Raw genomic sequence first — 12,576 nt, 5'->3', positions numbered from 1 at the left:
GGGGCATCCCCGTGGGGCCAGGGCATGGCGCAGGATGAGGATGTGGGTCCGTCTCCATGACCTGCTGAGGGGAGGCGTCCGGCGGGTCCCAGCTCCCTTGAGCTGTACCTGCCCCAAACTGGGCTGCGACCTGCCAAATTCATCTCGTGCAGGCTCCCAGCCAGCCGAGGGCACCGATGCCTGGCGCTGGGGTGGGAAGAGGCAGGTCACAGCCCGGCTCGGAGGCGGTGGCCGTCGTCCGGGGTCGCGCGCCTGGTGGAGGATTTGAACACGACGTCCTGCGCCTGTGTCCTCTTCGCTCTACCTTGAAGGGAGAGAAAGAAGGGCTGAGATGAGAGGGACCCTCTGGTCTGGGGGGAGACCCTGCACCCCCACCCCTGCGGGGGCGAGCCCGAGCCCGCAGGCAGCGTGTGCCTCTGTGCCCCGTGGGATGCCCCGGCTGCGCTCAGCCCCGTTCCCTCGTTGGGGCGATGGTTTCTCGGGGAGAAGCGGCTCTCTCCACCGGCGGGAAGCGGCGACGGGCCTCGAGCCGAGCTCCCTCGGCGACGCGCGGCAGCTGGGAGCCAGCGGGCGAAACCGCTTGGGGCTCCCAGCGCCGCGCCGGGATCCGCCGCGGCCGCCCCCGCCCTCACCGCATCCTCTTCACCACGAAGTAGATGGCGAGGAAGAGGCCGAGGCAGCCGAAGATGATCCCGAAGACGATGGCGACGACCTCACCTGCGGGAGCCCAGAGAGCGGTCAGGGGGGACAGGGCTGCGGGGACCCCAGTTTGGCCGCAGGGGCCGCCCCAGCCGCTCTGCCTCGGTTTCCCCAGCTCCTGCCACGCCGAACCTGCCGTGTATCCTGCTGGCCCTGCAAGAGAAGAGCCGGTGCTGAGCTCCGCTCCCCGTGCCTGGCTGGGGGGTCGGGGTGGGTTTTGGGGCGGCAGAGCCCTTCTCCCACTTCCTCCCCCTGGGCCTCACCGACGGGGACGGACGACAGCACCAGGCGCTGGTTGAGGCTTTGTGGGGCCCGAAAGTTGTCTACCAGGAGCTCGGGCGAGGGCTGCTCGGCCGTCGTGGCGTAAAGGGCTCCCTGGAGCTGCTCCAGCTGAAAGACAGCTGGGCTGTGGGTCCCCTATAGCAGCCTATAGGGGACAGCCCATCCCTCCCGCGTGCAGGTGCGGTGGGCGCCGGGGCCCTACCTGGGCGCTGCTGATGCGGACGCGCTGCTCGAAGACGGTCCAGAGGACGCTCTGGAAGCAGGGCGGGGTGGTGAGCGAGCCATTGTAGCGGAAGTAGCGGTCCAGGCGCTCGGGCAGCAGGTCCCGCAGGCTGAAGGAGGGGATGGAGGTTTTTTGCCCTGGGGAGGGCGGCGGGGTGAGCACCGGATGAGCAGGCGCTCGTGCAGTATCTCTTACTACCTAACGAAGCCGTTTTGGCTGCTCACTGCTACTCAGTGCTGCCCACTCACTTGTGTAGCTGCTATCTCCTTGGTGCTACCCACTTGCTTGCAGCTGCTCTCTCCCCAGTGCTACCCACTGACTTGCGCAGCTGCTGTCTCCCGAGCGCTATCCACTTGCTCACACAGCTGCTGTCTCCCGAGCGCTATCCACTTGCTCGCTCAGCTGCTGTCTCCCCAGCACTACCAACTTGCTCATGCAGCTGCTATCTCCCCGGCACTACCCACTCATTCGTGCAGCTGCTGTCTCCTGAGAACTATCCACTTTCTCACATGGCTGCTGTCTTCCAGGTGCTACCCACTTGCTTGTGCAGCTGCTGTCTCCCCAGCACTGCCCACTGGCTCACGCGGCGCCTCACCTGCGTACCGGACACTGTCAAGGTGGCGCAGGATGTTGTCGTAGGCAGGGTTGGGCTCGGCGCCAGCCTGCCGGAGGGCGACGGGCTCGGCGTCAGGGTCGTGCCCGCCGCGGTGGGGCACCGCCGGCCTCGAGCCGGGCCGCCCTTACCTCCAGCAGGACGGCGAGCACGGCCAGGCCGCCGGCGTGCTGCTGGGCCTCGCTGGCGTCGGCGAAGCGCTCGGCGTCGTAGTGCACCACGTGCATCTGCGGGGGGCAGAGCCGCCGCCTGGGTCCCTGTGTGGCCACCGCCGCCGGGGAGGGGGCGCCCCGCCGGACCCTTACCTCGGCCGGGGCGGGCTGCCCGTCCAGGAGGTGCTCGGAGCCGCCGGGCCGGCCGCGGCGGCCCCAGTGGAAGTGGAGCTGGGCGGCGGCGAAGGTGCGCGGCAGCCCGTGCAGCGTCAGCGCCGGCGGCAGCGCCAGCGCCACTGCGGGCACAGCGGGTGGGTGCGTGTCCCGGGGGCCCCGTGCAGGTGTGGGGGGGGGACGGGCAGCCCCCTCCCCGCTCACCTGTGTGGCCGTTGTTGGCCAGGCCCCAGGCACCGGCCCCGGAGCCCTGCGGCCGCAGCGGCGGCAGCGAGGGGTCGGGCTGCGCCCGCCGCGTCTCGATGTCGATGGGCGACTGGGCTCGGCCCCCGCAGGCCGGGTAGCCCTCGGCCCAGCGCTCCTGCCCGTGCGGGCCTGGGGGCACAGCGCAGCCGCTCAGGCGGGGGCCCAGGCGTTCTGGGAGGTGATACCCCCCCCCCTCAAACCCACCACCCTGGTGTCAGGGCTTGCAGCAGCTCAGCCCCGGGAGCCATCCCAGGGCCTCCCCACTGCACCCTGCGTTTCCCCCCGTCGCATTTCCCCTCCATTGCACGTTCCCACCGTTGCACGTTCCCACCGCTGCATTTCCCCTCTGTTGCTTTTCCCCTCCATTGCATTTTCCCACCACTGCATTTTTTCACGACGCGACCCCACTTTCGTCCCCCCTCTCCCCCCGCCGCCACGTTTCACCCTGCTTTGCCCTCCCTTTGGCTGGGGGCCGAGGCGAGCACCCGAACCCCGCCGGTCCTTTGCTTTCGGCGGGTTCCCAGCTAGCAAATGAGTTCGCCGGCAAACTTTTTCCACGTGGGAAAGCAGGGATAAAGCCGGGCTGGCGGGGCTGGCTCCTGCCCAAATCCGCGGGGCTCGGCGGGGAGCGGGGCCACGGGGTGCCCGCGGGACCTAATTGGACTTGGCACCCTGGCGCAGGGCGGCCGCCCCGGCTTATGTAAGGGGAGCACAAAGGGCCCGTTGGAGAGTGCCAGGAGCTGAGCGGGGGGCCCAGGCGTCCGGGAGCCCCCGCTGAGTGAGGCGGAGTGGGGAGAGGGACAAGGCCACCGGGGTGGCTGTCACAGCTCGGGCGCCCCCGGCAGGAGCAGCGGCGGGTGGGGGTCGCAGCCGGACGCCTGGGCCCTCCCGGAGCGGCGGAGAGCCGGAGGGGGGTCCCAGCGCTGGGTGGCACCGAGGGGGACGGGGCGTCGTGGGTGCCTTCGGGGGGGGGACGTCCGGCCCCGCTCACCGGCGTAGGTCCAGTGCCACCCTGCGGAGGGGCAGAGAGGTCGGGGACGGGGACGGCGCGGGGGCCCCCGTCACCCCACGCTCCGTCCTCCCGTCTCTGTCCTTTCGAGGGGGGGGATTCGCCCCGGGACGGAGTCCCCAAGCATGGGTGCCCTCGAGAGCCACCCTGGATGTAGCCGCGTTTCGGTGCAGGAGGGCACCCATGGGTGCCCCCGGCCGCCCCCCCCCCCGCTCATCCCCATCCCAGCAGCCAGCCGGTCTCCCACGGGCTTCCCGGGTGCCGCGGAGCCCCTCGCCGCCCCGGCACCTCCCCACCGGCGCCGTCCCGCGCGGCAGCACCCCGGGGCGCCCCCGGGGACCCCCGGCACCCGACGCGGTTTCGCCTCGCCGCCCGGGCGGCGTTGGGGCTCGTTAGTCCCGATTTGGGCGAGCGAGGCGGCGGGCGGCACTCACCGGCGGCGGCAGCCAGCGCCGGCGCCAGGCCCCGCAGCAGCGCCACGGCCAGCAGCATCGTCGCCGCCGGCCCCCGGGGCTGCCGGCCCTTATAGCCCGCCGCTCCCCCCGCTCCGGCGGGATTACCCGGGGCCGAGGGGCCGGGCTCCCCTGCGGCCCTGTTGGTTCGGCATTGGTGGGTGTCTCCCCCCACCCCTTCCCGCAGCCGGCACCCGTGGGTGCCCGGAGCTGCCTCGTGGGGATACGGGGTCGGGGCGAAGCACGGAGCACCCTGGTGGCTGACCCGCTTCTCCAGCCCTGACCTGCTCCGGGTGGGATGTGATGAGCGTGCTGGTGCTCTGCTCGGTGCATCTTCCTGCCCAGAGCTGAGGTAGCACCTTTGGGTGCAGTGGGGTCATGGGTGCCATGGGGCCAGGGTGCAGTGGGGTCATGGGTGCTGCAGGGTCGTAAGCGCTGCAGAGTTGTGGGTGCTGCGGGGTCACGGGTGCTGCAGGACTGTGGGTGCTGTGGGTACTGCAGGGTCGTAGGTGCTGCGGGGCCGTGGGTCCTATGGGGTCAAGGGTGCAGCAGGGCCGTGGGTGCAGCGAGGCCGTGGGTGCAGTGGAGTCGTGGGTGCAGGGCCATGGGTGTGCCATCATCCCTCTGTCCCCTTGTCCCTCCCCGGGGTCCCTTCACCCCGCAGCTCCCGCGGGTGGGGGGGAGCCCTGCACACGCACACATGCCAGGCGCACGCGCATGCATGCACGCCCGCCCGCCCGCACCCGGCAGCACACACGCACACGCGTGCACATGCACAGACATGTGCGCACACAAGTGCGTGCGCGCGCGCGCGCCCCCGCGCCTGCACGCGCACACACGCGGCTAGGGGGCGCTGACCTCGGCGCATGCGCAGACACGCGCGCGCGCACACACGTGCGCACACACGCGCGCCCCCCCCCCCCCCGCCTCCATTATGTAACTGTCTCGGGGGGAGGGGGCGATGCCGGGGCCTTCCATTGGTCCTGCCGGACGTGACGCAACACCGCGGCCGCGCGCCATTGGGCTCCGGCGGCGGGGGCGGGCCGGCAGCCCCATTCATGCCCGCGTGTGGGCCCGCGTGGGCCGGGCGGCGGCGGCGGCGCCGCGGGGTCCTATTCCCCGCCCGTCCCGGGAGCGCCCCGCTGCGGTGTCACAAGAGCGCCAGGTCTCAGCCGGCCCTGGGTGGGGGCGCGGGGCTGCCTGGGCAGGCGGCACCCCCGAGGTGCTCGCGGTCCCTGGTACACGCTGTCCTTGGCACACAGCAGCCCCAGCGCATGTGAACGCTGGCACATGCTGTCCCCCCAACACATGCCATCCCCCGGCACACGCCGTTCCCCAGCGCATGCCATCGCCGGGGAGCTGGAGAGCACGTGGCCCCGGCTCTTCTGCTGCCCCAGAGGCTCCCGGGCTCCCGCAGGCCCCGGCCGCGGTGCAGCCCAGGCCAGGCGGGTGTCGGGGGGCTGGAGGTGCCCGTGTCGGGTCTGCCCCGGCGGCGGCTCGGGGGGCACCGCCGCACAGCCAGGCGCTGCGGCCTCATGGGGGTTCTCACCCTGGCTGGCCAGGATGGGAGCCGGTGTGCCCCGGAAAGACCAGCGGGTTTCGGGGTGTCGGGCCAGGCTGGCCGCGGCTCCCAGGCGCTGCTGAAACCGCCTGCCCTGGGCCGGCTTAGCTGGGCCGTCGTGCTGCGCGGCTGCCGTGCGCCCTGGCACGTGCCCGCCGGCCCCATGGCACTGCCACCCTCTGTCCCCACACCTCTGCATGCCTGTGTCACTGTGGGCCCCCACCCCTGCGTCCCCATGTCCCCCAACCCTGTGTCCCTGTGTCCCCTTGTCCCCCATCCCTGTGTCCCCGCATCCCCATGTCCCCCATCCCTGTGTCCCTGCATCATGTCCCCATCCCTGTGTCCCCGCATCCCCATGTCCCCTATCCCTGTGTCCCTGCGTCCCCATGTCCCCCAACCCTGTGTCCCTGTGTCCCCTTGTCCTCCATCCCTGTGTCCCTGCATCATGTCCCCCATCCCTGTGTCCCCGCATCCCCATGTCCCCCATCCCTGTGTCCCTGCATCATGTCCCCATCCCTGTGTCCCCGCATCCCCATGTCCCCCATCCCTGTGTCCCTGTGTCCCCTTGTCCCCCATCCCTGTGTCCCTGTGTCCCCATGTCCCCCATCCCTGTGTCCCTGCATCATGTCCCCATCCCTGTGTCCCCGCATCCCCATGTCCCCCATCCCTGTGTCCTTGCATCATGTCCCCCAACCCTGTGTCCCTGTGTCCCCTTGTCCCCCATCCCTGTGTCCCTGTGTCCCCATGTCCCCCATCCCTGTGTCCCTGTGTCCCCTTGTCCCCCATCCCTGTGTCCCTGCATCATGTCCCCCATCCCTGTGTCCCCACATCCCCATGTCCCCCATCCCTGTGTCCTTGCATCATGTCCCCATCCCTGTGTCCCCGCATCCCCATGTCCCCCATCCCTGTGTCCCTGTGTCCCCTTGTCCCCCATCCCTGTGTCCCTGTGTCCCCATGTCCCCCATCCCTGTGTCCCTGCATCATGTCCCCATCCCTGTGTCCCCGCATCCCCATGTCCCCCATCCCTGTGTCCTTGCATCATGTCCCCCAACCCTGTGTCCCTGTGTCCCCTTGTCCCCCATCCCTGTGTCCCTGTGTCCCCATGTCCCCCATCCCTGTGTCCCTGTGTCCCCTTGTCCCCCATCCCTGTGTCCCTGCATCATGTCCCCCATCCCTGTGTCCCCACATCCCCATGTCCCCCATCCCTGTGTCCCTGCGTCCCCATGTCCCCCATCCCTGTGTCCCCGCATCCCCATGTCCCCCATCCCTGTGTCCCTGCGTCCCCATGTCCCCCATCCCTGTGTCCCCACGTCATGTCCCCCATCCCTGTGTCCCCACGTCCCCATGTCCCCCATCCCTGTGTCCCCATGTCCCCGCATCCCTCTGTCCCTGCGTCCCCACATCCCTGAGTGCTGGAGGCTCTGCTGCCCATCCCCAGTTTCGGGGATCCCAGGCCCCCCCCCGGTTGGGGTCCCCGCAGCTCCCCCCGGTGCCTCCTCCCCCGTGTCGGCCCCCCCCGGTTCGCCCTCCGCCCAGCCCCGCCCCCCGCGGGGGCGTGTCCCCAGCGCGGCGCCGCGCGCGCTCCCGCCGAGCCACATGTAGAGGCGTGGCCTCGGGCCCCACCCTCCCGGCCAATCCGCGCGGCGCCGCCTCGCCATTGGGCGCTGGGGATGGGGCGGCGGGCCAATGAGGGCGAGGGGGCGCGGCCGGGGCGCCGCCGCCCGTTACATTGCAGCGCGCGGCGCAGCCAATGGGAGCGCGGTGGGCGGGGCGCGGCGGGAGGCACGTGCCGCGCCGCACGTGGCCGCGTGGAGCCGGCCCGGAGCCGGGGCCGGGGGCGGGACCGCGGCGCGCTGGGACCGGAGCGGCGGCGGCAGAGCTGGGGCAGAGCCGGAGCCGGAGCCTTAGGCAGAGCTGCAGGCGGGAGCAGGTGAGGCGATCGGTACCGGGTGGGCGCCGGGCTGGGGCGGCCGGCGGCGGCAGGTCCCGGTCCCGGTGTCCGGGCTGGGTGGGGCTTTCCCGAGGGATCCGCAGCGGCGCCGCGTGTCCCCGCATCCCGGCACCGAGCCGGCCGCCGCGCCTCCCGGCTGCCCGGGATCTGGGTCAGAGGGGTGCTGCCGCGCCCCGCCGCCCTCCTCGGGCTGGGACCCTACCGGGGAGCCCCCGGGCTCCCCCCCCCCCAGCAGCAGCCCTGCCGGGAGGGTGTGGGGCATGCCGGGGCGTAGGGGGCAGCCAGGGCCCCCCCCAGCCCTGTCACTGGGGGGGGTGGTGACCCCCAGCCCTGCTACGGGGTGCACGGTTCTGCAGTCCCCCTCCCTCAGCACCCACCACGGGAGGAGGCCCCAGATTGGGGTCCCCCCGTGCCCCCCCGCAGCACCCCGTGGCTGCCCCCCCCCCCCGGAGCCAGCGCAGCCCCCCAGCACCGCGGATGCTGAGAGTCCCCTGTTCTGCCGTCGGCCTGTGCAGCGCAGCACAGCCCCGGGTCGGCGCCCGCTCGGTTTGGGGGAGGAACCCGGGTGGGTGCCCCGTGGGGTGAGTGGGACCCCCCCCCCGCCCCTCGCTCCATGCCGGGGACCCGGCGGCTCCTGATCCCCGGGGAGCTGCTGCGCGGTGCCAAGGCCGCGAGCTCGTTTCCCTCCCTCCCGCTGTTTCGCTCGCGGGGGCTTGGCACCCGCTGCCGCACCTCAAAAGCGGGGCAGAAGAGGCAAGCTGGGAAACTTTGCGTTATTATTATTATTACTATTTTAAATTAATTCTATATTCTCTCTCCTGCCTTGCCCGGGACAGGGAGCTGATCCCTGTCCGCTCCCCAGGGAGCGGTGAGGCGCGTGGGAGGCCTGGAGCCATGCCCTCGCCCCAGCAGTGCCGAGCAGGGAGTCACGGGGGGGGGGAGAAAAGTATGGATTTGGGTTTTTTTTTTTTTTCCTCCTTCTTTAGTTCCCTTTCTGGGCTGAGGGGGGGGTTATTCCAGCCAAGCTCTTTGGCACGTGCTCCCCGCCGCGGCGCCCTCACCGCGTCCCCTCTGCCTCCCGCCAGAGCCCCGCACCCATGGAGCCCTCGGCCAGCGTCTCGTCCTGCGAGTCGCCCTGCTCGGCGGCCAGCGACGACGACCTCGGCGTCTTCCTGTCGGACGGCGAGAGCGAGGTGGGCGGCCCCCGCGCCGCTGCCGGCTCCCCCCCGGGGCCCCGGCACCCGCGCTGGGCTGCCCCCAGCCCGCCGCCCGCCCGCCGCCGGCGCCTCTGGAGGCCGGCGGCCCCGCGCGCCCGCTACGCCGGGGTTTTGCCGAGCCTCGGGGACACGGGGCAGCCGAGGACGGAGAAGAGCCGGAAGCGTCTGGCAGCGGGGGAGAGGGGCTGCCCCGAATTCGCGGCGCATCCGGCCCCCCATGGGGCCAAGAGGCAGCGGAACGGGGACGCGGAGCCCAGCGACGGCCTGAAATCCCCTTTGACTGATGGAGACCGGCTTTTCGCCCAAAAAGTGAGTTTGGCGAAGAAAAAAAACCCAAAAATTAAAACACCCAGAAATGCGTGGGCTGGGGTCTGTCCCGTGCTGCTGTCCCATCCCTGGGAGCAGAGCCGCGGCAAGGATGTGCAAGACGCAGGACAGGCTTCGCAGGTGGCTCTGCCTCAGTTTCCCCCACCTGAACAGCTCAGTGGGGTTTTAAGCCTCCCGGTTTGTGTCCAGGGACGAGGCTGAGCACGAGCGGGGGGCTTCGAAGCAAGCCGAGGTGCGGCAGAGCCCTCTGGGTGTTGCTGGCACTGGGCGCTTTCGCTCTGAGCTCTCCGCGGTGTTATTGCACCCACCCAGGCACCCCGGGGTGCTCGGCGGTGCCGGGAGGGGACGATGCTGTGGTGTCCAGCGGGTGCTCATCGCCTCCCTCCTCTTCCTCGCAGTGCCGGGAGCTGCAGGGTTTTATCAGGCCCCTGGCGGAGCTGCTCAACGGGCTCAAGATGGGGCGCTACGAGAAAGGTGGGTCCGCAGCCACATCCTGCTCAGGAAGGACAGAGCCAGTGTCCCCGGCAGGTGACACTGCGATGACGTGGCAGGTCCCAGGCTGCCTTTTCCCATTGCCCAGCCGGAGCAGGGCCTGGCTGTTTCATCAGCCCAGCTCCCTCCAGTGCTGCTGTTAAATATTAATGGGATCCAGCAGCTCAGGAACGGGAGATCAGCCCGGAGCAGGAGCAGCCACGCAGAGCTTGCCGGGGTCCTTCCCACCCATCCCCTCCAGCGCGGGATACTTCCCAGGGGTCTGTTTCCCCATGCTGGACCCTTCCCCAGAGTTTTTCCACTTTGCCCATGGGAAATGTCTGTGTCAGCAGAGGGAGGGCAGGTCACTGCGTTTTCTGCTTTTTTTTTTTTTTTTTTAATCCTGCGGGATCTGGGTGCAGCCTCTGACGCTCACCTCAGTCGCCCCGTCGCGTCCCAGGCTCCGCTCCCCGGCTGCTCCGCGCGTTTTGTCATGCCGCGTCTCCGGTGGCGGGTTATTAAAGCTGGTTCGGTTTGGTTTCAGCTAACAGCTGGGCTTTGATCTTGCAGGACTGAGTAGTTTCCAGCAGAGTGTGGCCATGGACAGGATCCAGAGGATCATTGGGGTCTTGCAGAAGCCCGAAATGGGGTAAGTCTCACCCAAAATGGGCTAAATCTCCCTGCGATCCCTTGCAAATCCTCGGGGCGGGTGGCGCAAACAGGCTTTTCCAGCCGTCCCATGTCCTGATCTGTGGGTTTGGCACCAGGGCTTTGCCCCGTGTGCAGGGAAACCCTCGTGTCTCAGTGGCGCCCAGGAGATGCTCCTGCCAGTGAATCGCAGTGATTTCCCCCCCCCCCCCCCAAAAACGGGGCGCAGCGGTGCTGGCGTCACCGGGCTCTTCCCGCTTTTCCCGCAGCGAGCGCTACCTGGGCACGCTGCTGCAGGTTGAGATGATGCTGAAGCTCTGGTTCCCCCACGTCGCCCCCAAAACTGCCTGCTCTGACCGCAACCCGGGGGCCGCCGCCACGGCGGAGAGGCGGTGGCGGCGCGGTGACGCCGAGGAGGTGCCCCCCGCCGTGGCGGCCGCCCGCCCCGGCATGAGCGTCACGTGGGTGCACGCGGCGCCTATCTGCACCCTGCCGCCGCCGGGAGCTGCCACTGCTGCCGCCGCCGTCCCAGACCCCTGCGCCGCCGCCGCTACCGTCCTCTTCCTCCCGGCCCGCGCCGCCTCGGCCGGCCCCCGCCGCTGCTCGCCCGGCCCCGCTGAGCCGCTCCGCTGCCGCAGCCTGCCTAGGGACGTCGGGGACATCAAGGACACCGGGGATGTTGGGGACAACGGGGACATCGTGTTCGGGACACCATGCTACGGACATGCCACCCTCCTGCCCGCCGGGGACAGGCGGACTGGGGACCCCGCTGCGCCACCAGATGCATGACTATGGCACATCTCCGAAATGTGTGGATTTGCAGTTTTGCTCTTTTTTCTGGTTTAATTATTTCTGCCTTTTTTTTTTTTTTTTTTTAAGTGAAACATTTCAGGCGTGCGGGGGGTGACACCGTTAAAAAGGCAGCGGCTTGGGGATGAATGTGATACTTCATATTTTAAGAGCGGCTCCCGGGGGAGCGGACTGAGGGTGCTGCTCTCTTCCCCGTCACCGAGAGGCTTCCTTCAACCGAACGGCGCTTGACGCCGTGACACACGCGTCAGTGCTCGGCCCCGGGAGCGGACCCTTGCCGGGGGCAGAAACCAGCCTCGGTGCTCCTGTGCCTTTTCCCGCGCTGGCTCGGCTCAGTGGGATGCTCCGTGGCAGGACGGCGCGCCGCCTTCCCCCGAATCGCCCTGGCGCGGGGTCCAAACGGCCCCCACAGTTGTTGCTACGTCGTGTCCGGGAGGTTTAAGCGGATTTTTGGCGTGAGCGTCGCAGCCGGGAATAAAAGCGCCTGCAGGGTGATTCGGGGCTGGTCTTTTTCCTCCTACAGCGACTTCCTGGGGTTTTGCCCTTGTCAGGGGCTGCTGGTGCCCCAGGAGGGGACATGGTGGGGACACAGCCACCCCCCAGCCTGGCACCTCAGCCTTGCAGCAGGGGATAGGTCACCTGGGCATGGTGGTACCCACCCCTGACCACGTCCCAGCATGGTGGCACCTGGCTGCGCTGGCCATGTTCTGGCATGGTGGTACCCACCCCCCAACCATGTCCCAGCATGGTGGCACCTGGTTCACTAGCCATGTTCTGGCATGGTGGTACCCACACCTGACCATGCCCCAGCATGGTGACACCTGGCTGTGCTGGCCATGTCCTGCCATGGTCGTACCCTCCTCCCCATGTCCCGGCGTGGTGGCACCCGGCTGTGCTGGCCATGTCCTGGTGTGGTGGCCCCTGGCTGTGCTGGCCATGTCCCGGCGTGGTGGCACCCGGCTGCACTGTCCGCGTCCCGGCATGGTGGCCCCCGGCTGTGCTGGCCATGTCCCAGCGTGGTGGCACCCGGCTGCGCTGGCCGCGTCCCGGCGCGGCGGCCCCTGGGTGTGCTGGTCATGTCCTGGTGTGGTGGCACCTGGCTGTGCTGGCCATGTCCCGGCATGGTGGCACCCGGCTGCGCTGGCCATGTCCCGGTGTGGTGGCACCCGGCTGCACTGGTCATGTCCTGGCATGGTGGCCCCTGGGTGCGCTGGTCATGTCCTGGCATGGTGGCCCCTGGGTGTGCTGGTCATGTCCTGGTGTGATGGCACCTGGCTGTGCAGGCCATGTCCCAGCGTGGTGGCACCTGGCTGCACTGGCCGTGTCCCGGCGTGGTGGCCCCTGGCTGTGCTGGCCATGTCCCGGCGTAGTGGCCCCTGGGTGTGCTGACCATGTCCTGGCGTGGTGGCACCCGGCTGCACTGTCCGCGTCCCGGCGTGGTGGCCCCCGCCTGCGCTGGTCATGTCCCGGCGCGGTGGCCCCCGGCTGCACTGTCCGTGTCCCAGCGTGGTGGCCCCCGGCTGCACTGTCCGCATCCCGGCGTGGTGGCCCCTGGGTGCGCTGGTCATGTCCCGGCGTGGTGGCACCTGGCTGCGCTGGCCATGTCCCAGTGTGGTGGCACCCGGCTGCACTGGTCATGTCCTGGCATGGTGGCCCCTGGGTGCGCTGGTCATGTCCTGGTGTGGTGGCACCTGGCTGTGCTGGCCATGTCCCGGCATGGTGGCACCCGGCTGCGCTGGTC

The 12,576-nt window shown here is 69.8% G+C and overlaps 2 protein-coding genes across 2 annotated transcripts; one reads left to right on the top strand and one right to left on the bottom strand.

Annotated features, from left to right (window-relative positions):
- Positions 1 to 50: 50 nt before the first annotated feature.
- On the bottom strand, positions 51 to 3,890 carry CA14 (carbonic anhydrase 14). Its single transcript, XM_068921943.1, has 11 exons — positions 3,833 to 3,890; positions 2,705 to 2,770; positions 2,348 to 2,518; positions 2,123 to 2,265; positions 1,949 to 2,044; positions 1,800 to 1,866; positions 1,184 to 1,341; positions 963 to 1,089; positions 832 to 852; positions 633 to 717; positions 51 to 300 (listed from the first exon to the last, which is right to left on the bottom strand). Exons 1-11 carry the CDS (start codon positions 3,888 to 3,890, stop codon positions 207 to 209), a joined length of 1,086 nt encoding a protein of 361 aa, XP_068778044.1. The 3' UTR covers positions 51 to 206.
- Positions 3,891 to 8,618: 4,728 nt separating this feature from the next.
- CIART (circadian associated repressor of transcription) lies at positions 8,619 to 12,341 on the top strand (the record flags this gene model as incomplete). Its single annotated transcript, XM_068921942.1, has 4 exons — positions 8,619 to 8,888; positions 9,305 to 9,380; positions 9,948 to 10,026; positions 10,295 to 12,341. Coding segments are annotated over 4 exons (945 nt in total), but the record flags the coding sequence as incomplete, so codon positions are not given.
- Positions 12,342 to 12,576: the final 235 nt, after the last annotated feature.

The sequence above is a fragment of the Struthio camelus genome, chromosome 30 (genome assembly GCF_040807025.1).
Source record: "Struthio camelus isolate bStrCam1 chromosome 30, bStrCam1.hap1, whole genome shotgun sequence".
NCBI lineage: Eukaryota > Metazoa > Chordata > Aves > Struthioniformes > Struthionidae > Struthio > Struthio camelus.
The sequence above is the reverse complement of the archived record's forward strand: the minus strand, read 5'-3'. Positions and strand labels throughout refer to the sequence as shown.